Consider the following 26,928-nt stretch of genomic DNA (forward strand, 5'->3'; position numbering starts at 1 on the left):
TTCAGGTCCCTTCGGCATCTTGTCTGTGACTCAGAAAGGCGCTTCTCTTGTCGAAAGGGTGGGGTTGCCTCCCAAAATAAGATCTTTTCTACTTGACAGATCACCCGGATGGAGGCGACCTTTTGGCACCACGCCTAATACACCAAAATGGCCCCTGAGACTGATATAAATCAGACACAATCTTCCCAAAAACAGACAAGAGGGGCCAGCCGGAGGGATGGGCAGTGTTCCTGGCCTGTGGGGGGCCTTTCTGAGAAGGTCTCGGTGGCCGTGAGGCAGGCCCAGTGGAACGTGGACCTCTGCCGTCATTCTTCCCTCCCTCCCATGTGGCTGAAACAGTGTCCTCTTGGTCACCTGGGCTCTTGGTGTGACGCATCTTCCCCCTCCATGCGGACCGCTGGGAGAGCTGGAGGGCTGTGCGTGCTGGGGCGGGGGCTTTGTTTTCACTACCAGATAACGAAGCCGCTTTATCCGCTTCGCGTAATACCCCCCAGAGTTTGAGGTTGAATTAGACGTGTGTTGGCGTTAACAGTTTGTCTGACTTTTAAGGATGAATGCTCCTTGCGTTTCCTTTGACGGGAAACTGACGGAACGCGTGGCGTTTCTGTCTCCCGGTGTGTGGTTTTTCTGTGCGAACAGACTCCTGTGGAGGGCACGTTGGCAGGACTGACTGCTAATCACTTAGGTTCCGGGGGAAGCGGCCTCTGCAAGCTTTCCCGTGTCAGCCCGGCCCCCACCGGACCAGGGGAGAGAGACACAGCTTTCATTCCTTCTCATAGCAGCACGTCCCAGCAAAACACACCCGCCACTGATGTAGGTAACTGATCACTTTATTAACCATGGGAAAGGTGGCTTATTGGCGTAATAAAGCATAACTTCATTGTGTCCTGTGTAGAGAGAACAGACACGTTGGAGAGCGGCTGACAGGTCCTGTCCACACCCCCCCTCCCCCAATCTCAGGGCTGCGTGTGATGGTGATGAGGATGATGATGATGATGTTGGGGGTGGGGGTATGTCAGGAGCACTGATCGCTCTCTAACTGGGTTTCTCCCTCTGCAGGCCTCTTCGGAAGAGCTGAAAGCTGCCTACCGGAGGCTCTGCATGCTGTACCACCCCGACAAGCACAGAGACCCGGAGCTCAAGTCCCAAGCGGAGCGACTGTTTAACCTCGTTCACCAGGCTTATGAAGGTCAGTTGGCAGCCTGGGCTTTGTAGAAATACCCCGGTAGCAGGCATTCGATTTTTAAGAGACTTGATTTGTAGAGAATAGCAAAAGAGAGCCCTTAGAGGTATATAAAAGAGGTGGTTAGTTTAGTCCTTTTTACTGACAGGGTCCTTTGAAAGAGAAGTATTTTCTTTGGAAATCAATATGTGTCTGGTCAGTAGAAAGTGAGAGCTCAGGTGAGGTCACGGAGCAGGAGCTGAACTGCGGGGGATACTCAAATTTTAAATCATCGGCTGGTTTCCTTCTAAAGGGAACTCTTAGAGGTAAAAGGCCGATCGTTACAGACAAGCTTGCTTTGTTCTGTTTTTTTGTGAGAGGATAGAAGAACATTTTTTTATTTGCAAGTGATTTTATTGGCTCTGTAGTATTCAGTTAAGGAAAGGTTCTAACAAAAGAAAGAAAAAGATGTTAAGAAGGTTAACAGGAAATAGAATCAAGTAATTCAGGTTTTTATACTTGTATGTATTTCAGAAACGCTGTTTTGTTAAGATTTAGATTTTATTTATTTATTTTTAGAGAGAGGGGAAGGGAGCGAGAGGAGCATCAGTGTGTGAGACAAACATCCATCCGTTGGCTCTCGCACGCCCCCAACCAGTTACCTGGCCTGCGGCCCAGGCATGTGCCCTGACTGGGAATCGAACCGGCAACTTTTTGGTTCGTAGGCTGGCGCTCAATCCACTGAGCCACATCAGCCAGGGCTCAGAAAGATTATATTGTGATATATTTGTTTATAAAATATTAAAGTCACTAATAGCTAGAGTTTCCGATTGTGATGATGAAAAAGTTCTAGAAATGTTGGTGTTTACACAACATTGTTAATGTACTTAATGCCACTGAACTGTGTGTTTAAAAATGATTAAAAGGGTCAATTCTATTTATGTATATATTACCACAACTTTAAAGAAACAAATTTTTAAAATAGTACATCACTCTTAGGATGTGTACCCAGTAAAATAAGTTATTTATCCTGGAACCATTTGGTTATTTGCTACCTAATTAGAGAGACCAAACATTAGATGATGTGTTTACATAATAAAGACTTCTCACTGCTAATAGAAAACATATGCTGTACTTCACTATGTAGCTTCACCAAAAAGGTAGATGTTAATGACCAGCGACACACAGGCCGTGGCTTATGGTATCGGTGCAGTCAGTGTTGTGTCTTTACCAAATTTAACTCTGTTCAGGCCACTTCTGTGGTGGCCCTGGCCACAGCCTGGTTGTTCACGGGACGCTGCCGTCCGAATGGCTGCACCCACTTTCCTGTTGCCTGACGTTCCCGCGTCACTGGCGTGTGCTGTCCTGGAGACTTGGGGGCGGTGAGCAGGAAAACCCTCCCGGTGCTTGTGAAAGCGCCACAGCAGCGGTCCCGGCCCGGCGCTCAGCCTGGGGGAGACGCATCGAACCCTGAAGCGCCCCTCAGTTAGACCCAGGGATTAACTGCGGCAGTTCGGCGCCCCTGTTTCCACGTGGTCAGCATTCCTCTCTTCCTCACGAGATAGACTCGTGTACATCGTTTTTTAATTAGGCCTAAAAATGTATGGGGCAGCTCGGAGGAGCAAAGATTCAAAGGCCTCAGACCGGAATTGGCAGCGCGGATGAGGAAGTTAATGAGTCTTAGCCTCACTGGTGTTTAAATTTGGTTTGGCTCTCCTTTGAATAGCTCTCAGCCTCACTGAAAAATCTTTTTCTGATGTTCTTTGGTGATGTGCCAACATCAGAGTGACAGGTCTTTGTGTCTTTTTAAATGATTTACAAATAAAGAGGAGAGGCGTGAAGAAAAATCCAGACCGTCTCAGGAGTTAGTGAGACTCTACGGAGCGAGGAATAAAGCATGTCTTTCCAGCATCAGAACCTGTCCCTAGTGTTACATTACGCTGCTTTGGAAACTAGAGTTAACACTTTCAGACCAAGGTACTCTATAGACTGCTGTAGAAACTTACTAAATTCTTTTAAAATCATCCGTCCTTTAGCGATACAAGGCGCACTTCCCAGTTCAGGGTGGCTCAGACACGACACTCTGACATTTCTCCTCCGTGGCCACCTTTAAACAGGCCCCAGATTGGACCTGACGAGCAGCGAGGAGGAAAGACGCACAGGGAGTGAAGTGGGCTCCCTGCGAGAGGGTCGCGGTGCACCGGGTGGGGCCTGCCGGGGACCCCGCCGCCAGGGCTGGGAGGCGGGTTTGTGCTTTGTCAACATGTCTGATGTTTGTTGGCAGTGCTCAGCGACCCGCAGACCCGGGCCATCTATGACATTTATGGGAAGAGAGGACTGGAAATGGAAGGATGGGAGGTAAGAGAGTGTGTGTCCGCTGTCCCAGAAAGGTCACTCAGCACCGGCAAACGGCCACCCCAAACCCCCGCCGCAACGGCACCTGTGAGAGCATGCAAAGATAGCGGCGTCCCCCCTCACCCTGTATTTTGGTTTAAGAGGTTGAGTTCTGGGCCCGGGCAGGTCACATGCCCACCTTGTCCTCTGCATCCTAACCTGCCGAGGGAAGAGGAAGGGGGAGGGCAGACTCGGCCAGGAAGCCCTGGCACGGTCCTGGCTCCCGCCCTCCTCGCCTCTGCACCTCTGCCCCGCTGTTGTAACTGCGTCCCGCAGGTGTTGCTGCTGGTGAAGCGATGTGCTCGTGAATAAAACGGAAGCGGAGGGAAGCGGAGAACTGCTGGGTTAAATTGTCTCTAATGATCCTTCCAGCTATAATGTACTGTAGATACTAGAGCGTTCTCGAATGTGGTGAGGACAACAAAGCAGCGAGTAGCAAGTGTGCATGAAACAGGTTACCCTGGGCAGCCACGCTCAGTGAGAACAGTCCCTGAAATTCAGGAGCTTCCTTTTCTTGTATTCTGCCACTGATGGCCTTAGAGCTGTGGGCGAGTCACTGGATGCACTACCAAGGTACTATCTGGAAAATGGAGGGGAACATTAGTTGTCAAACTCCAAGTTGCTGTAATAACATATAGGTGCCATTTCTTAATTTCATTAAAGAAACTTGGTTCTGATGCCTAAGAAATTTTGCGCAACTGTTAACATTAAATTGACTACTGTTGAGTTATTTTTTCATCATTGTGTAAGACTTCCCTTGAAGTTCTTTGGGCATTTCATCTCATACCTGTGTGCCTGTCTCTTCTAATTCTAGCATGAAAACCTCCTAAAGGCCTTCAGATAAGATAAGCAAAACAGGGTTCTAGTCCCCTTTCCACTGCTGCTTAATGTTGGTGGCTTGTGGGCCACATTTGATCTGTATCCCTGTTTTGGTTACCTACTTGATGAATTGTTGTTGCTAACATTTAAAATTTGAGAGGTTTTGCATAAAAATGCAGTCTTCTGTCTTCTTAAAAATCACAAGACCTGGTAACACGGTATCTGAAGGCCCCTCACCCCGCAGCGCCTCGGCCAACTCCTGCCGTCCAGCTGGTCCCGTCCCCACCGCCCCCTGTGGTCCTGTCTCCAGCCCGTCACTCATCCACATGCCCCACCCGGCTCCAGCAGGCACTTGGGCTGTGGCCTTGGGCTTGATGGAAGTAGCGGTGCTTCGTGTCACATGAGTGCATCATAGCTCAGTGGTCATTTAATAGCTTAGCATTTTCATCCAAAATAGAAAATAAAATCCTGTTGTACATGCTGAATCGCTGCTCGCGTGCTATACCCCGCCTCACAGCGCACAGTGGTTATACTGCGTGTAGGCGGTCACAGGTGGGGCTCGGACAGGTTTCTGTAGTCAAAGTGAACTGCTACGAGGAAGTCAAGTTCTTGTCGATCCGAGTTGGCTTTTTTGCAAGGACACTAAACCTTCACTGAAGATAAAAGTGCTTTCCAGGAAGACTGTGAAGACACTTCCCTAGATGTTTTGCAAAGAGGCGTCGGGCCTGACAACCGGCAGGGAAGCGGAGCCCGTCGTGCGCACTGTGCAGGGCGAGAGGCACTGAGCGCGAGTGCAGTTTCTGGAGCTGGCAGTCCCCTCGCTCCTTCAAGGACCCCCTCCTGCTTCCTTTCACAGGACTCCACCTCACCGCGGCTCCCGCCCCAGTTAGCACAGGCTGTTGTCCCAGCGCAGGTGGCCCGGGCAGGCGGGCGGCGCTGTGAACCGCCTAGCGTTGGAGGTGCTGGAGCACCGCGTCCGCCGCCACCGCCACCCCCACCCCGTCCCGGCACTGGGCTCGCCCCTCCCTGTCAGGGGATGCTGGCGATGAAGTGGAGCTTTTTGAGACTGCGTGAAATACTGGCCCTATTTTTTGTTGGGGTTTTTTTGTTGTTGTTTTTTCTTTAACCTTCAGGAGATTGTCACTGTCTGGCAGGATTCCAAGGGAACAAGAGGCAACCATTTCCTAGCTTGTAAAACCAGCCACGTTAGTGCTGGAAGTCGGCTCACCGTGTTTGTGCAGATACCCACATTGAAAACGCAACTGCCTCTTCCTCAGAGCGGCAGGAATCCAGCTTTGGGCTGCACGTGCTCTGACGGGGCACAACCTGGTGAGGGTTGGCAGGTGGCATGGAAGCCCCGGGAGTCGCACGGCTGAGGTCGGGGCGGCAGCTGCAGGCGCAGCCTGGCCCGCTCCCCCGCAGCTGCTGTCCGCAGCCCTTTACCCAGAGTCCGTGTTCCCTGTGACTCGGCCATCGGCCTTACGGAGTCTAAGGAAGCCGGCCGGCTGGTGTGTTAAAGGTCATGGAAACAAAGACACTCGTGGGTTGGGGGAGACGATGGGGGAGACAAGATGACTGAACGCAGCCTGGATCCTAGGCTGGATTCTGGAACTTAAAAGGAAAGTTGGTGGGAAAACTAGCGAGATCCAGAAAGTCCGCATGTAGTCCCTGGTAACGCGCTAGTGGTGGTTTCTCGGATCTGAGAGCTCGTCCACAGGTACGTGAGAGGACAACGGGGAGCTGGGTGAGGGACGCACATGGTCTTTCCGCCCTCTCTCTGCAGCTATTCCGAGTTCTAAATTTTTGTAAGTTTTGTAAATTTTATAAATGTATTCAAAAGTTGACTGGCAAGAACCGGCGACACCTTGGCATTGTGGTGTAATCCCCTTCGTTGCCAGCAGGGGCGAGGGCGGTGGCGGGGCTGACCTGGGGTCGCCCGGTGTCAGGGAGCCTGTTTCCCATCCGCCCTCCAGCACGCCGCCTCGCCTTCAGAAACCTGCTCTGCTCTTCCGCGAGGCCGGCCGGTCTTCCCGGCCAGCGCAGGGGTCGCTGGTGCCTGGGCAGGCAAGCGGCACAGGCGTGTGGACTCACGGGGCTGCATTTGACACACCGCTGATGGAAAGCGTGGAACGTGCCCGGCAGTTACCACCTGAGATGCGGAGTTAGGGTGCCGTGGTAGGTGCTTAGTTCCGAGGGCGACCAGGATGGCGCACAAACAACTTGCCGCTGGCCTGGCCGCCTCCCGCGCCCCGTCAGAATGCTCTGGGTGGAGGATGAAGCAAGTTGTAAAGGGTGGTGGGCCCGCCCTGCGAGTTCTCTGGAGGGGCCAGACCAGAAATGGAATAACTTAATGCTTTTACAACACTTGCCTCCTTAGCTTATCACAGAGTGTGGCAGAGAGCAATTTGCAGCTATTAATTCACTTGGCCAAGGTCAGGCAGTTAGAGTTCCTGCAAAGAAATCTCATTCTGCTCTGGCCTCTGTGAGACCTGACACTTACCAGTCTTTTAATTCCTGAGGGTCTCACAAATCTGTTTTGTTTTGGTTTGGTTTTTTCCTTAATCGGTATGGGGCCTATTCATGGAGTCTGTGTCACTGGGGAATCAGACTTGTCTAAATCTGCACCCTCAACACTGATGCTGCTGCCCAGACTCTCCCGTGTGGCGCCTGGCACCAGGCAGGGCAGCCCGGTGACAGTGGGCCCGTGGGGGACGCGCTTCCCGTCCAGTCCCTCCTAGTCCTTAGTAATGAGTCACGAGTCACCATCGGCAGGCGTCCGAGTGCACTGTGCTTCCTCGGTCACAGCTCCCCCGAACTGGGGGAAAGAGACATGAACTAATTTTCAAGGATTTTACGTCGTTGCCTTTTTTTTTTTTTCTTGGACTTTCTTGATCTTCAAGGTAAAGTGGAACGGTTGATTACATTTCCCCGAAACTTTTATTTTTATTTTCTTTTGATGAAGGGTGAGGCTGACAGACTGAGAAGATAATGCAAAGTTTGCCAAACTGTCCCTCGCCTTCTGCCCAAGAAGGGGTAACGCGGGGAAGTGAAAGTGGCGTGGGTGGGCGCACGCGCCTCGCCCCTGCAGGACCGACAGCGGGCGTGCCGGCCCGGCCGCACAGGCTGAGTGCGGCTCCGCGGGGCCACAGAGCCATCGCCACCCGGACGCTGAGGCCGTTCGTTTGTTCCTGGGGGCTGCAACAGTGTTCTTATTTTAAAACTTCCTTTAAAAGAACCGCCTTCCCCTTTTTATTAATGGGTGATTATTTATGTAGAATTACTGGAGAAAATGTTGTTCTTGGTATTCTTTTCTGTGCACTTCCTGAAAGCAGTAGTGAACAAATTTCTCAAAAATGATTTTGGTTAAGCCAGTGTTTATTTTTCTGTATTGTGAATAGTAAAATCAAGTTGCACAAAGCCTGTAATGTGACCCCATTGTTGTTAAAATATATGTACAGTTACATACAAACATACGTATATTTCGGTGTCTGTGAGAAGAGAGAGGGTGGTATGGGGGGGACTTTTACTTTGAGTCCTTCTGTACTGTTTTGATTTTTTGCTATTAGCATGTACTTTTTAAAAGAATTCTCAAACTTGTGATTTCCAAGATCGCCTTTTCTCACGTCACTCACCTTGTTAGACGTCCTTTGGACGGCCCCTTGGGCTTCCCTGCGTGTCCCCCACTGTTTCTCCCACGGCTACAGGAACAGGCTGTGTGGTCTTCCCCCCCCACCCCCCGAACGCCCTCAGCCCTGTGTGGTCCCTCCTCCCCGTGCATCGCGCAGGCCGTGGAGGTTGGGGCCCTTAGAAAGACCACGGTGCAGTTTCCTCTCACAGATGGGGCTCCTGAGGTCCCTCCCTGCCCCTTCAAGATCTCGGCTCGATTGCCCTCCTTTCGTGGTGAACTGAGAATGGCCAGGATGAGACACTTTGCCCTTGCGTGGACTTGATGTCCTCATGCGTCCCTGGGGGTCAGTGCTAACGTGGCCTGCTCCTTGCCGCCGGAGTGATGCTCACACTCAGATGTGGCCGAGGTTGTGATCTGAAGCTCTTACCATATTGGAGCAGGAAGGGTCCATCATTGGAAAGCCACCCAGACCTGAGGGTCTAAGGCCCCTGGGTCTAAGAAGCCCGGAGGGCCTTCCCAGTGGTGGCCCCGCACTCCAGGTCGCGGCGGACGGCTTTGCCTTCATCCTCCTATTGAGCACTAGTTATCTGGAACTTGTTAGGAAATTTAAACTGTGAGGCTTCAGGTGATGTTTTCTCTGTAAGCCTCAGCCTCAGAGGCAGGTTACTAAAATGAAGGGAATAATGCTTATGGCTCTCTGGAGACCATGACCTCAGGAACGGCCAGGGCGTAGAGCTAGGTGGCTCTGCCACGGGGCCTCGCCTCGCCTGGCCAGCGCCCGGGCCCTCTGGTGAGACGCTCACCCGAGCGCTCCAGCACCTCAGGCCCTGGGCTGCGTGCACTGTGACAGCCGCCGGCTCTGGCGTGCACCCTCGCTTCCCATCCTAACTGCTCTCCCCCGGCCCTGCCCCCAGGTTGTGGAACGGAGGAGGACGCCAGCCGAGATCAGAGAAGAGTTTGAGCGGCTGCAGAGGGAGCGGGAAGAGAGGAGGCTGCAGCAGCGAACCAACCCCAAGGTGAGCAGCCGGCCTGCTCCACGGCGGCCGGGCTTCCGGGCTTCCGTGTACCGGGCGGCGGGTCAGAATCACCAGGTGTGGCCGGTGTCACCGAGCAGTCACATGCAAAGCTGAACCCATCCCCTGGTTTTCCCAGAAGCCAGGGAGACTCAGCGCAGGCTCGCCGTCAGATGATTTCTTCTGGTCATCCTGCCCGAAGCCGTGCCGTGTGCAAACCCGTTAGAGGACAGTGTCCGGAAGGGACAGCCCCCCGAGCACACACTGAGGCAACAGGATTCCTTGCACCAGTCAGGATGGGGAGAGGTGGGTAGTGCAGAGGGTTTGGGACATCTCCAGACTTCGTTAAGCAGAGGCCCAGGCTCACCATCCCAGGACAGCGGGGCCACACACACAAGCCACCAGGCTGTTTGGGCAGTGCTGAGCGGACCCTCTTTAACTCAGTCCAGTCCCTGATGGGGTTTAGGTCTGTAGTCAGGGACGCTCCTGAGTCTGGGAGTTACTTTTCAGTCCAAAGGATATCTTTTTTCCTTCAATGTGTCGGGGAAGGAAATTGTTCTAAGCGCGTGCCCAGCCCTGGAGCAGACAGGCTGCCTCGGTCGGTCTGAGGGGCCAGTGGTACTGAATGACTGAACGGGGCCCAGTGTTTAACCAGCCTCAGCAGCCCGGCTCCGTCAAGTGTGGCCAGGCTGGCCTGGCAGGCAGCCTGGAAATCTTCTAAAAGGCTTTTTTTTTTTTTTTTTAATAAATTTTCAGAGAGAGGGCAAGGGAGGGTGAAAGAGAGGGAGAGAAACAGTGGTCGGTTGCCCCCAGCGGGGGACCTGACCCGCAGTCCAGGCATGTGCCCTGACTGAGAATCGAACCTGTGACCTTTCATTTAGCAGGCTTCTGAGCCACACCAGCTAGGGCCTGAAAATCTGAAGAAAAGAGCAAGTGCTACCTAACAGCTGAGAAACACAATAATAGGAACTTCTGGTCAAAAACACCCTAGAAAGTGGAAGACCCTCACAGCATTCAGAGGACTGGGTATTTAGAAACCCCTGTCTGTTTGGATCTCACATTTCAGAGTCTGTGTGTGTGCGCCAGCCCCTCCCCTTTCCACCCACCCTCCCCTTCGACAGATGATGGATTCAGGAGTGCGCAGTTGTCTTTTGGTCAGGCCGAGGTAGAGGACTGAACCTCTGGCTGAACCAACTCAGGGAGTCGGCGATGATTAGGGTTGAAAATCCCCAAGGTGCCATGAACGCTAGCGGGTTCCCTCCTCGGCTTCCCCGCTGGTGCTGAGGCAGGTCTGGCTTGAAAGGTCAGCACTGGCAGGTGGAGGTGAGGGTGGAGGCGGTGGGCGTGAGCCTGCCCGGGGCCGGCTGGGGCTCTGGCGTCTTCGCTGTTCTGGCTGGAGCATTGCTGCATTTGGAGCAGCAAAGGGGAGGGGGGACGTCACAGTAGGCAGAGCCCGTGATGAAGCCAGCCATCTGGGTGCACAGAGCGAGTGTGCGTTGGGATTGAGGGAAATGTGCCTCCGGGCCGTGTTCTGGGGAATGAGGGGCGCAGCTGTACCCACTCTGCACATGCCCGCAAGGCACGGCCCGGTCCCACTGCTTTGTCCTCCCTAAACTGCTTCCAAACAAGTGAGGCACTCTGCAGCCAGAAATGCAGAGGGACACCCAGATGCTGGCTCGCAGCATCTTGAGGAGAGGTTTTGGACTGGACCTTTCATTCCATTTCTGAGTGTTTTGCTTTTCAAGATGAGTGGGAGCATTGAGAACGTTCTTCTCCTCTAAAGAAAGGGGTGATCTCCTCTTTTAAGAAGGCCACAGGGAGAAGGACCCTGTTGATGGCCATCAGGCTCAGCACTGGCCTGTCCCCCAGACCCCCAGAAAGCATCACAGCTCACGGGGGGTCGGCAGACGAGATGACATCTGTGACACTGCCATCTGAAACCGGGATGGACATTTCCATTTTATCAACACGAGACTGTTGGCAGGGATTTTTGGTGGGGTGTACGTGCCAGGAACAGGCGGAAAGGCCAAGTGGGGAGGTCGTGGGGTAGAAATTCTGGCTCCGGCACAGGGGTGCAGGACACAGAGCAGGCCGCTTGACTGACATACAGTTTTCTCGTTTGTAAAAGGAGCATATTGCCCTGGCTGGTGTGGCTCAGTAGACTGAGCGTTGACCTGCGAACCATAGGGTCACTGGTTCGATTCCCAGTCAGGGCACATGCCTGGGTTGCAGGCCGGGTCCCCGGTGGGGGACACACAAGAGGCATTGATGTTTCTTTCCTTCTCTTTCTCCTCCCTTCCTCTCTATCTAAAAATAAATAAATAAAATATTTTATAAATAAATATATTTATTTATAAATAAATAAATAAAATGAGGGTATCTGTCCTACCTACCACACCACATTGTTAAATGGTTAGAAAAAAATAGGAAGTAGATACTAAATTACTAGAGAAAGGCAAGCCTGCTAAATAAATGCGAAGTGGGACTAGACCCAGGTGAGGGTCAAGAACTAGGGTTTGTTTAGTGCTCCGTCCCACACGGCAGGGGACGTGCTGGGCTTGGCCAGGCAGTTCCTTGGCCTGTGGTGGCTGGGCGTAGGAAGGACCCGTCAGCCGGGGTGCCCAGTAGCCCTCTGACAGCACCATCAGCCTCCCCCGTGGCTGAGGCCCAGTGCTGTGTCGCGTGGCCTGCCACCTGCAAGCCCTGGTGGTGGGAACCGAGCTTTGGCCAGCACTGTGGGGCGCAGAAGGGAGGGGCACAGAACACACACACGTGTGCTGGAGGTAACAAGGCAGAGCTTCCCACATGGAGTCCAGGGCCCTGCCCTCCAGCTCTGTGCCCTGGGTCCGTCTCTTCTCCAGCCTTCACTCAGCTTCTCCTTTTGTGAAATGGGAGATTTGCCATGAGGCCCACACCTTGGGATCAGAAGACCCCAGGTCCCCAAAGTCCTTAGTTTGATTGCCTCTGATTTCTGCCTCTGCTGTGTGGGAATAGATTCCTGTGTATTTCCTGCTGGAAGGGGTCCTAGGGTCTCCGGGGCCGTCCACACGGAGCTGTTGGGGAGGCAGTAATCGCGGCTGGAAAGACGCACGGTTCCTCCGCACCCTTCAGGGCTGCGTGCCCAGGATCCAATCAGACCGCGCTGGCCTTCCTCCCTGTCTCCAAGATCTCTGTTTTATTGGCGTAATCCATCTACATTTCTTCCTTTAGAGACAAAGATCATACAGTAGGGTTGCTTGGTGGGGTCTTCATTCACCCTGATTATTTCAGTCCCTCCTCTGGTAATATCCATAAATACTAACTCGCGGTGGACGGCAGCCACTTTGAGAGTCTTGGAAGACCAGGTGGTTCCAGGCAGACCTGTGGGACTGCGTTGCTGCCTTTTCAGTGAATTCATCCAGAGCCTTTCGTTGGTGATTATTTGGAGGGGCTGGATCGTCTGTCCCTGGGGGTATAGGCTGCTTTCTTTTTTGAGCCTGTTATGTAATAGTTTCATGGCAATTGTCACAGTATTTCCTGGACCATCCTGTCATCCTCTGCTATGAAAGAGGCTGACATAAACTCCCTGGCGGGACTGCCCTTCTGATTTTAAAAGCCCATCTGATCAGGTTGGTTCCTGTAATAGCTTAAAAATACAATTCAGCGTTATCAAAAAAAAATTAAATAATGTATCACGGAAGCCATGCAACCATAAAAACATTTTTAAATCCCAAAATGTCTCCATAAAGATGTCTGAGCACATTACTCAGTTATTTTTAAAGGATTCGCTTTGGTTGCCATGGCCAATGATTAGGGCCATCTGAACGAGCCTGTGTTGTGACCTCGGTCTGCCCTGTGGAAATGGTGCCGATGTCAGAGCCCGACCCGATGTGGCTGATGGGGTTGTCATGCAAGGAGCAGCCTTTTGAGCCCATGTGCTCCTTGTGCTCGATGGCAGGTAGTGTCATGCACTGCATGCAGTGACGGGCTGCTATTGAAATGGAAGAAATTGGGAAGTTGTCATATGAGGACAAGGGATCCAGTCTGAGCAAGCGCTGTTACCTAAGTGGAGGGAGTCTCTGGAGGGGACACGAGGCGGCTGGAGAAGGCACGGAGAAGGGGGACTGTCCACCCCTTCCTGTCCGCACCGTTACCCGTGAACGAGGTGTTGGGAGACGCGGGGGCCATCGGAGGGCGAGTGGCTGGGGCTGAGTTGTTCTCAGAAACCCCGCTAAGTTGGAGTGGGGTCTCCAGAGCGCCGGGAGTGCGGGTTCCCCCGCTGACCTCAGGATGAGTCTGCGGGGGCGGCCTCACAGGCGCCTCCGCCACCGAGATGAAGTGAGTGAGTTCCCTCTCGCAGCTCAGTGCCGCCACCTCTCGGCAGAATTTTCAGTGCGCAAGTAGCTGCTATTGAGATCGCATTCATCAGAAATGTCTCCCATTATCCTTGTGGCCGCCCAACGAAACATAAACGTGGAGATGCTTCAGAATCGAATGTTCCTCGCTGAAGAACGACTGACTCTACTCAGGCGATGACCGCGTTACCCCCACCTGGTGCGAGCCTCTCGTCCAGGGAGGGGGCTCGAACGGGGAGTGCTCAGAATTTCTGAGGGATGTCAGCAAAGATGTGTTTGTCACACTGACGGGTGACCCGAGGTGGAAGGCAAAACCAAGATTCTAAGATCTCGGTGGACTAGGACGGAGGGGATAAACAAGCGCGCAGAGGGCAGCGGGGGAAGCGGCAGCACCACCAGCAACGGGAGGAAACTGGCCGGGAGAGGGCTCGGGCCCAAGCGCACAGGCGGGCTCTTGGGGCTTCGTGGAGACCACGCTTTTGTTTACGCCTCCCCGGCAGGCCTCCAGCAGCGACCTCATGGCACGTGAAGGACTGTGTCCAGAACCCAGATCGCCTGTTTTTGCCCAGCCCGTGACCTAAGATTGGTTCTTACTATATTTTTAGCGGTCATTAAGAAATCAAAAGAAGAATAATATTTTCTGACTCCCCAAAATGATATGAAACTCAATTTTCCACGTCCATAAATAAAGTCTTATGAGAGCCCAGCCAAGCTGGCCCATTTATATCTTGATTAGCTGTGGCATTCTGCAGAGTTGAATAGTTTCAACGGGAGTTGCCTGCCAAGCCTAAAATCCTGCTGGGCCCTTTGCAGTGAAGGTCCAACAACCCTGCTCTAGAAAAGTAAGGCGCAATGTGCTCCTGGCACGGAAACATAAAGTGCTCTAAAAGTTCCGTGATTGGGACTTGATAGCAGGGATTACTTAAAAGTATTTTCCTCTGTAAACTCTTTTTATTTGGAAAATGTGATTTAATAACAACAATAAAAGGACATGAACGTGTTTATTAGAGGTTGTTAAACAAAATCTAACCCATTAATGTATCCAGTGTTAGAGTTCAGTTTATCTTTTTTTTTTCCCCTTATTCTTTTTGCTCCTCTATGGAAATTCAAATCTGGCTTTCATTCCCCTCAAAGGTGTGACTTCTCGTCATGTAGAAGTATGTTATCTTGAAAGACAAAATGAATTGTAAGTTGCCTCCAGACCCCTCTGGTATGTAGAGAAGAACTGCTTTGTTCCTGGTTCTGTGACCAGTCCGTTTTCAAAGGGCGTTTGCTTGAAATGGAAGAAGAGCAGAAGGCAGCTGTCCAGGCCGCTCTCGGAAGCATTAGAAGACGTGTCCTCGCGCACTCAGAGCGCCTGGACCAGCCCTTCTCTGGGACAGCCAGTCCCAGAAGCCAGCGGCTCATTGCAGTGTTCAGTTATTTTGGGCGTGTTTAACAAGAAACGACAGCGTGGTGGAAAAGTGATGGCTTGAGCACTGTTTTTAGACTTCTAGAGACTACTCTACCCTGTGGTAAAAATCCGTTGCATTCAGTACAGAGTTAACATAAATATTTATCATTTTCAAATTTTTTTTCAATGAGAATAGGAAAGGAAATAAAACCCTATTTTACATTCTCTAAGTTTCGGTCAGTGCAGTTCGACAAATAACAAACGACGCAACTGTCGGAAACCGTCACTGCGTGTGGCACGACTGCCTGTCTCTGAACGACCGACTGGAAACGAACGGCGGCCGGGGCGAGGTGCATCCCCGTGGCTCCCCCGCCCCGCGCTCGGCGCCCTGCCCTTGCGGGCGCGTGGGGCCTCTCCGACTGCTCCCCGCTCCACCCCACGCGCCACAGCAGCCAGCGCGAGCCTGCAGCGCTCGGGTCGCAGCGGCCACGCCACTCAGGAAGCTCCCATGGCTTCGCCGTTGCTCATTGTGAACAGCGTCCTCAGGGCAGCCTGTGGACAAAGTGACTGTGTCATTCCTCCTCCGAACCAGGGCATTTTGAGAGCAGAAAGGGGGTGCTTGAAATCATTTAAGTTATGTTTTTTTGGAATATTTATTGGCCAACACTGGTCGTCTTGTATTGCAGAACCTATAAAAAGTTTTATTCAAAACTGTTGTCGGACCCTGGCTGGGCAGCTCAGTTGACGAGAGCGTGTCCCGACACACCAAGGCTCGGGTTCGAGCTCCCGTCGCAGCACATGCAGGAACCAACCAGCGAGTGCGTCAGGAAGGGGAACACAAGTCAGTGTTCCTCTCTCTCTGTTCCTCTCCCCCTTCCTCTCTCTCTCTCTCAAATCAATAAGTAAATCAATACTATTTTCAAAAACAAAATTTACTTGGAGCATTTCCTTAATTATCTGAGATCTTGCTTTGGGCTCGTTCTCAGTTTGTCTCAGATAAACTCTAATAATTAAACTCTTATACAATAAAAAAATATTTCTCTAAAATGTACCTATGCACACGAAAACAATTTTTTAATTATATTGATTATGCGAACATTAAAAGCAAAAAAGAAAAATCGGAAGAGTGGCAAAAGCAGCCCATTCTTTCTGACGTGCATGTCCACACGCTAAGCCGCTGGCGGGCGGTGTGCTACCGGCACGAGTGGCCTGCTGACCGGGGGCTTCGCGGCAGCCGACGCCAAGGCTGGGCGGCCCTGCTCGCACGGTCCTGTGAGTTGGCCAGACGCCGTTGCTGGGTTCTCTCCTGGAGCCTCCTCATGTGGCTGCAGCCGGTGGCAGCTGGCTCTCTTATCCACGATGATGACAGCATCTGTCCCCATGTCCCCCAACTGGGCAGCTGGTACGCTGAGGGTGGTTGGCATCGCCCCTCGGCTAGCCAGGGCTTCCTCACACCTTAACAGCCTCAGGGTCCTTGGGGTGTCACATGTGGGCAGGCTCCCCCAGGGAGCGCGTTTCCAAGGCCCCCGTGAAGCCTGCACCACCACATCCCCTGAAACCCTGGGGACAAGAGCAAGTCCCCAAGCTGGCGCAGAGTTAAAGAGACACCCTGCCAGCAGGGGCGCCAGCCCACGGGACCCATGGGAGGCCACCTGTGGATTCTGCCTTCACACTGTCGCTGCTGGTTTTCGGAAGATTTTTTTTTTAAGATTTCATTTATTTATTTTTAGAGAGGGGAAGGGAGGAAGAAAGAGAGGGAGAGAAACATCCATGTGCAAGAGAAACGATCAGTTGCCTCGTGCACACCCTCAAGAGGGGACCTAGCCTGCATCCCAGGTGTGTGTCCTACTGGGAATTAATTGGACCAGCGACCCTTAGGTTTCTGGGAGGCTGCCTGACCCACTGAGCCACACCAGCCAGGGCTGGGGACTGTATATTGAAAGCTTTTTTTCCTTTCATAACATTGCCTACCATCTTCATAAAAGTTACATTTATATTTAGTAAATTTAACATTTCTGGCATTTAATTGATTCTTCTCCATGTATCATACTATTCTTAATTGAGAAAATGTCTCAATTCTAAATTTGCCCATTTTAGAACATATAGTTTGGCCCAGGCCTTGTCTTTTTGCCTCTACTCGGAGTATTTTTCTCTGACAAGTCTCTTATAAATTGTCTTTATGATCTTTTGAATGCCTCATCAAATTCAGATGCCACAAAACTGGAGGCATTTTCAATTTCGTTCCATTCTAGGACAGAATATAAATTTAACTAATTAAAAATGACAACTCCACCAAAAGATTCTTACCAGAAATTGGAATGTTCCCTCACGCCATTGTGGAATTTCGAAATGAAATACACTGAGCACCAGTCATCTTATTTGTTTAGGTTTTCCGTCAGGAGAAGAATTTCAGGGCTTTCTCAGTCACGTGCTTTATGGTGGGTGATTGCAACTTCTTACACATTTTTAAAGCCGCGGGGTCATTGCGCTTGATTTTAAAAGGTCCTGGCAAGGGCTCAATGTCCCTACCACAGTTTGTAGCGGCCGCGGGCTGCACGTCTCTTCGTAGTCAGAGTCGGCTTCACAAAAATTATTCTGTTACTCCGAACATACAGACATATGCGTTCAGACTGAGAGCCACAGCGTTGTTTTCCATAGGTGGGCTGTCGCGGCCTGTGCCGACATAACCCTGCGTTACCGCCCTGCCGCTAATTCTGAGCATGTCCTGATCCCTGGGTTCTTGGTTTAGTGAAAGCATATTCCCCGTGACACTATATGTCACCAAAATCGGTGTTTGAGTATCACTACAGAAACAGTTTCACATTCAGTGTGGAGCTTTCTGACCGAGTTGATCGCAGCCTGTCACCCTTGGTACACCAGTCGGCGTCAAGGCCCACGGAGCGCGTGCTCCGTGGGGAGCCTTTGGCTGGTGCTGGAGCCGCCCCGGCATCGTCGCCAGCGGTCAGGAGGGTCTGCTGCTCACAGAACCCGCACCGACTGACTCTCGCCTTGTCTCTCCTTGAGCGTCACAGACCTCAGAATGGAAACGTGAGTGACGTTAACAGAGAGGAACTACCATTTGATCTAAATGAAGTTGTTTTACAGTTATGTGTGAAGACATCGCAGTGCTACTTACCTTCGATGTGTGCTCTTAAAAGAACTGACTATTGGAGAAGATGCTAGAGCTTCTTCAGCAAATCTAAGACTTGATTTTCAGGCCTGGCCAGGTAGCTCAGTTGGTTAGAGCGTCGTCGAGATGCACCAATGTTGTGGGTTCAATCCCCAGGCAGGGGATGTAAAAGAAGCAGCCAGTGCGTGTGTAAATAAGTGGAACAACACCTGGTTGTTTCTTTCTCCCTCCCTTTTTCTCTCTAAAAAGACTTGATTTTTTCATATTTGCAGTTAGCACTACAGATGGTCAGTGTTGAAAAACATTCAAGTGACTAAAGTTCATTAACTTTCTGGGAAATGAAAACTTAGTACCTTTTTTTTTTAAATCTACAGTATGTTTAATCTCATTATGGCCTAAAGAGTTCATCGAAAAAGAAAGCATTGATTGGGTCCCCTCACCCCCAAAAAAGAGGCCCTGGAGATTTCTGTCAGGAGTTGCCAGATCTGGCCCACTGTTTGTTTTTGTGTGACCTGTGAGCCAAGAATGTTTCACACATTTTAAATGCTCGCAAACAACAAAAAGAAGAGGAATGTTTTGAGAAGCGACAATTGTATGAAAATCAGGTTCCGGGATCAGTGAATGAAGCGTCAGGACCCGGCCCCAGCCGTTTACTGGGTGTGTGGCTGCTTTCCCTGCGACAGCAGCCGAGCTGCGACGGAAGCTGTATGGTTCACAACACCTAAAAACTTTTTTAATTTTTATTTATTGATTTGAGAGAGAGAGAGAGAGAGAGAGAGAGAGACATGGATGTGTTGTCGCACTCACTGACGCCCTCGTCGGGTGATTCTTGTGTGCGCCCTGAACGGAGGTTGAGCCTGCACCCTTGGCGTGTCGTGTCGGGACAACACCCTAACCCGCTGAGCCAGGGCTGAGGTGCTTATTCACAGCCCTTCGCATTCAGTGACAAAACACGGTGAGAGCGTTGGGACTGCTCTCGTGCGTCCTGCAGGCCTGGCCCGCCTCTTTCCCCTGCGTGTTCTCATACAGCTAGAGCTTCTCACGGATGCGGCTGACCGCTTCACACACATCGCAGGCCAAGGTGCTGGCCACCCGCCTGATGCGCCAAGTGGGCAGCAGCATCTGATACCTCCCCCACCACCAGCAGACTGGAAGGGGTTCGCTGTGCTGAGCCCCCAGGCCAGCGAGCACCTGCGTGCAGGTCCTAAAACGGGAGGGGCTGCAGGTTTCACCAGGAAGGAGATGGGAGAAGAATGATGGGGAGTCCCTGTCATCTCCTAAAGTCACTGTGCATCGCACACAGCCTCAGATGAGATGGTGGCAGCTGCTGCAGGTACAAGGTGAAGGCCTATCCACCAAAGCCACTCTGGCTTCTTAGTCTGAGGCACCTGTTGACGGTATCTTTGATGATAATAATACTACTTTGTTTAAAAACAGAAGTCTGGTGTTATTGCTCTACCAGCCTAAACAAGAGAGTTAAACTGGTATTATCCCCCAAGCCCACCCCGTGCGCAACACCCCCTGTAAGTGCTGCCCTGGCCGTCTCCCTCTGCTCCAGCCCTGCTGGCTGGCTCACCCGCCTTCCCCTCACACATCTGTTCACGCGCCCCTTCTCGGGGAGATCGCCCTCCCCGGCCACTCGTGGGGCGGTAGAAATGTTCTGTGTCGAGAGTTCAGAGGTGGTTTCACAAGGGTAGACAAACCTGTGAAAATTCATTGAGTTGTACACCTCAAATAGGTGCAGTTTATATTATATGTAAATTAAATCTTGTTTTTAAAAATGGGCTGCAGAGAATGTAATAAAAATATGTATGGTCACAGTTTCACATGTTAGACTAAGATATATGCCCATTTGAAAAAAGAAAATAATAAACATTGATTTTCTGAGTAAGGAGTATTTTTATCAGTCAGCAGAATTTTAACTTAGTAATTCTTAAGAACATTGGGTTCTGTTTCTCAAAACTTGATTCTCAAGTTAATTTTAGCAGGCAGAACAATCTTTCAATCTCCCAATTGTTCATAATTTATTTTGCTTGCACTTCTTTGCCATGGAAGGCATTTTGATGTTTTAAACAGTTTTAGGGTCACTTTGTGATGTAAGAGTATTTACAGGAAAACGTGTAACCTCTGCAGCTGGTTTCGAGGTGGTTTTATGTGCTCAGGAGCTAACCCTGGAGACCATGTGTGTGGAGCCATGGAATGGTCCTGCTTGGCCGGCCCTGCGCCACCAGCATGCCGGGCTTTCTCACTCGTGGTCGGTGGCGCGCTGCGGTGGCGTGGCCTGAGCCGTGACCTCCGTGCTCAGCGGGCTCGTACAGGCCCGCCCAGTGCCCACTGCCGACGTGCAGTGTGTTGTCTCATTGCACCGACACCCCCTTACCGCCCAGTGCTGATGGCTTGTTTCTCCGCCCCAGGGGACCATCAGCGTTGGAATCGATGCCACAGACCTCTTTGATCGCTATGAGGAGGAGTACGAAGACGTGTCCGGAAGTGGCTTTCCGCAGATTGAAATTAACAAGATGCACATATCGCAGTCCATCGAGGTACCTACAGCCGTGCAGGTGCCCTAAGGGCGGCGGGCAGGGGAGCAAGGCACCGCGCCCCGCGCTGCTGGGACAGGGGCGTGTGCTCAGGGTCGTCCCCAGTGCAGTGAGCCACGGAGAAAAGAGTTCCCGCCACAGCCTGTCGGTTGCTGCCTCACCAAGATGCTAGCAGCCGAGGGCCGGGGCGGGGGGATTAGCTCCCGAAATCCGCATGTGGCAGTGCCGGGCCATTCTACTGAGCGTTACAGTGGGTCTCGGCCCTCCCCGCTACTCGCTTATTCTCCGGTGCAGCCACCCCGAGCCTGAAGTCCCAGCTCAGTCAGCGTGGGCGTGGGAAGGTCCCCAGTGAGGTCGCTGTGCAGGCTGACGCTGTTGGCACATTGAGAACCTCGGCCCTGTTTCCCCTGGTTTTTTTGAAATGTTCCCATTAAGTCCCTTAGAAACACGACCTTCGTGGCCACCTGCTGTTCAAATGGCGAAGCAGGGGAGAGGGGAAGCACTGAGGTAGCCACTTCCCAGCCCCCGTAACTGTGGAGTCGCCTGCACCCTGGGCCTTGCCCTTTCCGTTTGCTCGTTAGGCTGCCGTTCTTGGCACCCCCGTTGCTTTGACTCATCCGTCACCACCAAATGTCATTTCCTAGGCACCCTTGACAGCCACAGACACGGCCATCCTGTCGGGAAGCCTCTCGACCCAGAATGGGAACGGAGGGGGTTCCATCAACTTCGCCCTCAGACGAGTCACCTCCGCGAAGGGGTGGGGAGAGGTGAGAACACGGGCTGCCGCTGTGCTTCCCGTCACTGAGCCTTACGCCGGCGGCTGGCCCTCAGAATGCGAGCCGGGGCCCCGGTGTGTCAGATGCCCAGGCCGGCCCCCCGGGAGAAAAGGCCTCACACCCGAGAACTCCCCTCAGCCTGCCCGGCAGCTCGGAGTCCGGCTGGAGCAACAGAGCGTCCCTGCAGGTGCCACCTTCCGGAATCCTAACTAACCTCGGGAAGCTCAGCCACGACCTAGAAGGCCATCCGTTTCCCTACACAGTTCAGAAGGCAGGGCCTCGGCCGCAGTGCCCTGGTCCACCTAACAGCCGGCTCCGCCGAGCACATCCAGCCGCATCAAATTAACGTTGAGGCGTTGCCCTGAGAGTCACCCGGACTAGTCAGTGCGGGGGCCCGGGCTGGCGGGGCCCCCAGGGCTGAGTGCGGAGCTGTGATGGGTTTCACACTGGGCCCCAAGAGCCATCTCCAGTCTCCTCGGGGACTGCGGATGGTGAAGCATGAGGGCCCTGCGAGGGAGGGCGGGATCGGGGGGTTGTCCCCACACCTGGCTGCAAGCAGGCGCTCCGCAGACGCAGGGAGGGGTGCCGGGAGCTGGGCTCCCCGAGGGGCCTGAGCGGGCAGGTGAGGAGTGTCTCCTCGGAGGGAGGGGCCCCCAGGAGAGAGAGGCCCCTTGGGAGCTGCCTTCTCCGGGTCAGTGCACCCAGGCCCGCCTCCGGCAGGGGTGAAGACGAGCCAGCAGCTTCTGCCAGCCCCTGCCTCAGAGCCCTGGCGAAGGCCTGGGGCCCGGAAGCCAGTGAAGGGGTCCTGACCGCTGCTGACCTCAGACCAGGCTGCCTCTGCGAGATAACCCACCTTTAATGCTTTTCCTTTTCCTTTTTTGAACAGTTAGAGTTTGGAGCTGGGGACCTGCAGGGGCCTCTCTTTGGTCTAAAGCTGTTCCGTAATCTCACACCAAGATGGTAAATATAAAGAGATAAACCCTCTCTGGCGGTCTTTGTGGATTTAGGAGCCCGGAAGCTGTGCGTTCTCTTTGTCAGGGTCGTCTGGAGCTGCCCTGCTGCCACTCGGGGCCCCGCAGTGTCCCCAGGGCCTTGCCCAGTCACCTCGGCCTATGAGAAGCCCAGGGACTGGGGGGAGGCACCTTCAAAACAGGGGCTTTGCTCAGCATTCTGACACAGGCATGAGCCCGTGCACCATTTCTTTGTCCCTGAGAATGTGTGTAAAGCTCTGAAAAGGGACTCTGTGAGTAGTGGGCAGCTCGTGAGACCGCCTGGCCTCAGGGAGCAGCCGGGCCGGAGCGCTGATCCCCGCGGCAGAGATGTCCGGCTCCTGTCCCTTCTGGAGCAGCAGGGGTGGCCGTGCTCCCATGTGGGGGTGCCTGTGTGAGCTCAGATGCCTGGGAGGGGGTGGCTCACGCCCCGTTGGAGGTGTGTGCATGCCTGCCAAGGTCTGCAGATAAGACCAGTCCCTGCCCTTTGGTCTAGTAGTAAAAGCAAGTCCACAAGTCCCTCTGACACATGGAGGGTAAAGGAAGTGTTAGAGAGAGAACGTGTTGCCTGGAACAGGAGGAGACACAACTTGTAAAGATGAGCGTGGCCTGGGCAGAGAATGCGGGGGTGGGGGGGCGGGTGCACTCGGGGCTCCCGGTGTTGGGTAGAGCCCGACCTCTCCGCCCTGCCGGGGACATGGATCGGTGGTTCTGGGAAGGGGACAAGGACTCATGCTTGTTACCAGCACATCGGATGACCAGAATTCTCTGCATGTCGGCCTTGCCCTGACCGTGGCTGCTTAGGGTCGTCACCTCTGAGGCTGGCGAAGAGCACAGGCCCCTGCCCCACGCCCGGCGCGGGCCTCTGGGGAGGGCCCTGCGACTCCCTAGTTTGAGCGAGCCGAGCAGGTCGTTCCGAAGATTGGGCACGTGAGGAAACACGTCTTTGAGGAAAATCCATTGGCCATTTCGTTCTGGTTGAGCCTCAGAGTGTCTGTCCACAGAGTGGTCACCTGGGTCTAGGGCTGGCTGGTCATCAGCTTTTGCAGGTGTGGAACTTTCATCAGTGTCTCTGGTTTATCACAGGTGAACGAAGGTTTATAAACAAGGACGCCGGTTTATTCATTAATGTGCAGTGTCTGCTCTTAGGGTGCCCTAAATCCCAGGTCAGGTTCCTCACGAGTCCAAACGAGTGATCGGAGGGTTGGTGGATGTGGAGTCGGCCTGGTGAAAGGCAGAAGGTTCTGAGGCAGGTCCTCCGTCTCCCTGCGCAGGGCCTGGCTGGCCGGTCTCGCCCCAAAGGCTGCCTGCCTCTCCAGGACACACTGGACAGAAACACGCAGGGATCTTGCTCCTTATATACTGGTTAAGTGCCCCTGTGTCGCTCTGTCTTACAGTCCTAGGGGTGGCTTCTCTCTCCGGCGTGCTCCCCTGCCCCGGGAAAGCAGGAGACGTAGCCGACGAGCCGCGCCGCAGGCAGGGTTGGGGCCGCGGAGGGTGAGAGCCAGCACGTTCACGGGGGGAGCTGTTGGAGCCTGTGAGTCAGGGGCAGATGTGATCAGTGTCCCGTCTGGTACCATTTTAATGGCAAAGGCAACACCTCCAGAGCTTAGAAGGGGAAACTAAATGTGGGCCCGTCTCGTGCCTGCTGGGCTGTTGACTGAAGGCTCACGTTGCTCAGCTTTAACACCTTGAGTCAAATGGCGGGAGTTCCTTTGTGAGGGAATTGAAATGCCCCTTTTAACCAGAAGATGGGGCTGCCTCCCTGGAAACCAACTTCAGAGGCTGTTCCCAGGAATGGTTAGCTATGTGGCAGGAGGCGGCTTGAGGTCCTGGCCTGGACCCTGGTTTCACTGCTGGGTCACTGAGGCGTCATGGGAACGTCTCTCCTGTTGACATCAGTCAGTCTGTGGGAAAGTTGGTTTTGTCATATGTCGTGTGGCTTAAAGTGACAGGACCTATCGAGGACATGGAGGACTTCCTGTACCAGCTTTTTAAGTGGCTTCAGTCCGTGGGTGTCCATCAGAGTCACATGAGCAGCCTTTTCACGCCTGGGCTGCACCTGGGAGCTCGGGCCACACGGGTCTGGGCTGGGCTCCCGGGGGCAGTTCTCAAGCTCGGCCGCGCCTCTCCTCCCCTGGCAAGCTGTGAACGCCCGGCCCGAGTGCCACCCGCAGCGTTTTCCAGGACAGCAGGTGGCTCCAGTGTGTGTCCAATTTAGGGCACCTCCACCGCAGGTGGCTGTGATTTGCAGGAGCGTTGGCCCCCTGGCTGGGGAACACGGGCGTTCAGGTGCCTCCCGTGCCCCCGCTGAAGGGGGAATGGGTGGGGAGGGGAGTGCAGGCGAGCAGGGCGGTTCTGGGAATAATTCCACCGAGTCACGCTCATCGCCCTCTGGTGATAGAGGCTTGGTCTCCTGCTGTCCTTGCCAGGAGCTGGCCCGGGGGTGGGGGAAGGGCCGTGAGCCGGGCTTCAGCAGAGAGGACCGGCCCGGAACAGCTGAGAGCCGGGCGTCATCCAGAGCCCTTTCTGTCTGTGTCCCCCCAGCTTTGTGACGACCAACTGTGCTCTGCAGTTTTCGTCCCGCGGGATCCGGCCCGGACTCACCACTGTCCTGGCTCGGAACCTGGACAAGGACACCGTGGGCTACCTGCAGTGGCGCTGGGGCATCCAGTCGGCCATGAACACGAGCATCGTCCGGGACACCAAAACCAGCCACTTCACTGTGGCCCTGCAGGTGGGGCGCGCACCCCCCTCCGCGTGCAGCCTGCGCCTGCTCGCCCGGCCTGTGGGGCAGGTGCCGCTTGCTCACTCTGGTGTGCAGATGCCGCTGTTCTCAGGCTCCCCAGGTGGCAGTGTTCAGTCACCCTAAAGCCACGTGCCTTTTTCAGTCTTCTGGTGGGGGGAGCCCACAGAGTCGGGGGGAGGGGGAGCTGTGCGCTCAGCGCCCTCCGCCCAGCTGGGCACGGGGAGCTGCTGCCACGTAAGGGTGCTGGCTCGGTGGTGCGGGCTTTTTTTTATTGTTCATGAGAAGGCTCAAGATTGGGTTTTCGTGTGCAATCTCCCAGTGTGTGAATGTTGGCCACGGATAGGTTTGCACACACTCTGCGGGCTGCCAGATTGTGACCCTGCCCTAGAGGCTGCTGCCGTGTGTGCTCCCTGCCGGTCGCAGCGGGGCAGTGAGGGGCGGGGCCTCCGCCTCCAGCCACGGTTCCTTGCCCTGTCTTCTCAGCTGGGAATCCCTCACTCCTTCGCACTGATCAGCTACCAGTACAAGTTCCAGGATGATGACCAGACCCGCTTGAAAGGGTCCCTTAAGTAAGTCCTGGCTGGGCTGACCAGGGAGAGCTGACGGGGGGCTTCTGGTGGTGGAGCCAGTTGGTGGATAATGCCCGCCCATGTCCATCTGCCGTGCGTGACGCCTCAAGCGCCTCCTACTGAAGGGCAGCGGGGGTCACTGCTGTGCGGTCCCAGGGGTTGAGGGACTGGAGGTTGAGTGGATGAAGTGGGCCATTGGGGTCCTGGCTTTGTTCTGTTCACGGGCTCACAGTGGCCGTCGCAGCTGCTCCCAGCGGGTAGTGGGGAGGGCCGGGCGGAAGGCGGTGGGGGACCCGCTCTGTCCTGAGTGCCCACGCCCACACCCTGGGTGCCGAGGGCCCCGCTTGCTCACTGGCACCCGCTCCTGCAGGGCAGGCTTCTTCGGGACAGTGGTGGAGTATGGGGCCGAGAGGCGGATCTCCAGGCACAGCGTTCTCGGGGCAGCAGTCAGCATCGGGGTTCCCCAGGGCGTTTCTCTCAAAGTCAAGTAAGTTGAACTCAGAGACCTGTGGCCACAGGTTTCCTGGCTTCTTGTGCCCCCTGGGCTTCCCTGGCATTAGGGACTAGGCGGGTCTCACTCTGATGTTCTCAGACGGGTGTTGAAACAAGTGTCAGGGAGCCACTGGCCCCTCTGCTGTCAGTGAGGTCTGCGTCCACGTCCGGAGGCCTTCCACCCGGCATGTGTCCCCTACTGCCCTCTGCCGCCCCTGGTGGTCCGGCCCCGGCCCAGGCCTGGCTCCGTGTGCCCGCTCACCGACGCGGCTCACCGCACTGCATGCACACCCAGCGGCCTCAGCAGCACAGGCCGGGCCAGGTCACCCTCTGCCCCGGGTCAGCCCGGCACTGTGGGACCAGTCCTTGCCGGTCCAGGCTACTCTCCAGGGGTCGCACCGAGCCTCAGCCACGTGGCTTTAGGTGCCTTCCTGCACTGGTAACTCATTTGTAGCCCCAGTTGGCCCTCTCCTGCCTGACCTCCAGCTCAGATGTCCGACTTCCTCCCCTCCTGTGGACACACCTTGCACAGCACACTGTGCCTCAGGCCTGCCTCTTGGTGAGGAAGGCCCTGCCTCACCAGTGCTCTGCCCGAGCCCTTGGCGTTAGCCCCTGGCCACCCCATGCCCCTGCCAGGCCAGCCTCCACGCTGCCTCTGGAGCCCACAGCGGCTCTGGAATCCGAGCCTGCTGTTCTCAGTCCCCAGGTAACCACACAGTCGGTCTCTTTGATCCTCTCTGGTCTCTGCTCAGATGCCGCCTAACCGCAGAGACCATCCCTCACCTTGCCACAGGCAGTCCCTGTCCTGGTCCCCTGTGCACTCACCTCTGCCTTGCCCCTGGGTCTAGAGCGCAGCCTGGCACTGGTGGCTGTGCCGAGGACCCGGGAGGGGAAGCAGAGCAGGCCTCCGCTCTGGAAGTGAGGGTCAGGGCAGGCGCCG

General features: G+C 54.2%; 1 protein-coding gene across 1 annotated transcript in view; it reads left to right on the forward strand.

Moving 5' to 3' along the window:
- Positions 1-26,928, forward strand: part of DNAJC11 (DnaJ heat shock protein family (Hsp40) member C11) — a 51,091-nt gene that overhangs the window by 18,151 nt on the left and 6,012 nt on the right. Inside the window, exons 2-10 of the mRNA XM_054583807.1 lie at positions 1,060-1,189; positions 3,447-3,520; positions 8,918-9,019; positions 20,288-20,416; positions 21,058-21,180; positions 22,076-22,149; positions 24,726-24,915; positions 25,411-25,496; positions 25,867-25,983. Of these exons, the coding sequence (XP_054439782.1) occupies positions 1,060-1,189; positions 3,447-3,520; positions 8,918-9,019; positions 20,288-20,416; positions 21,058-21,180; positions 22,076-22,149; positions 24,726-24,915; positions 25,411-25,496; positions 25,867-25,983 (1,025 nt within the window). The remainder of the gene's footprint in view (positions 1-1,059; positions 1,190-3,446; positions 3,521-8,917; positions 9,020-20,287; positions 20,417-21,057; positions 21,181-22,075; positions 22,150-24,725; positions 24,916-25,410; positions 25,497-25,866; positions 25,984-26,928) is intronic.

This window comes from Pteronotus mesoamericanus, unplaced genomic scaffold, assembly GCF_021234165.1.
Source record: "Pteronotus mesoamericanus isolate MK-2021 breed Mesoamerican mustached bat unplaced genomic scaffold, CSHL_Meso_final contig_1193, whole genome shotgun sequence".
Classification (NCBI taxonomy): domain Eukaryota; kingdom Metazoa; phylum Chordata; class Mammalia; order Chiroptera; family Mormoopidae; genus Pteronotus; species Pteronotus mesoamericanus.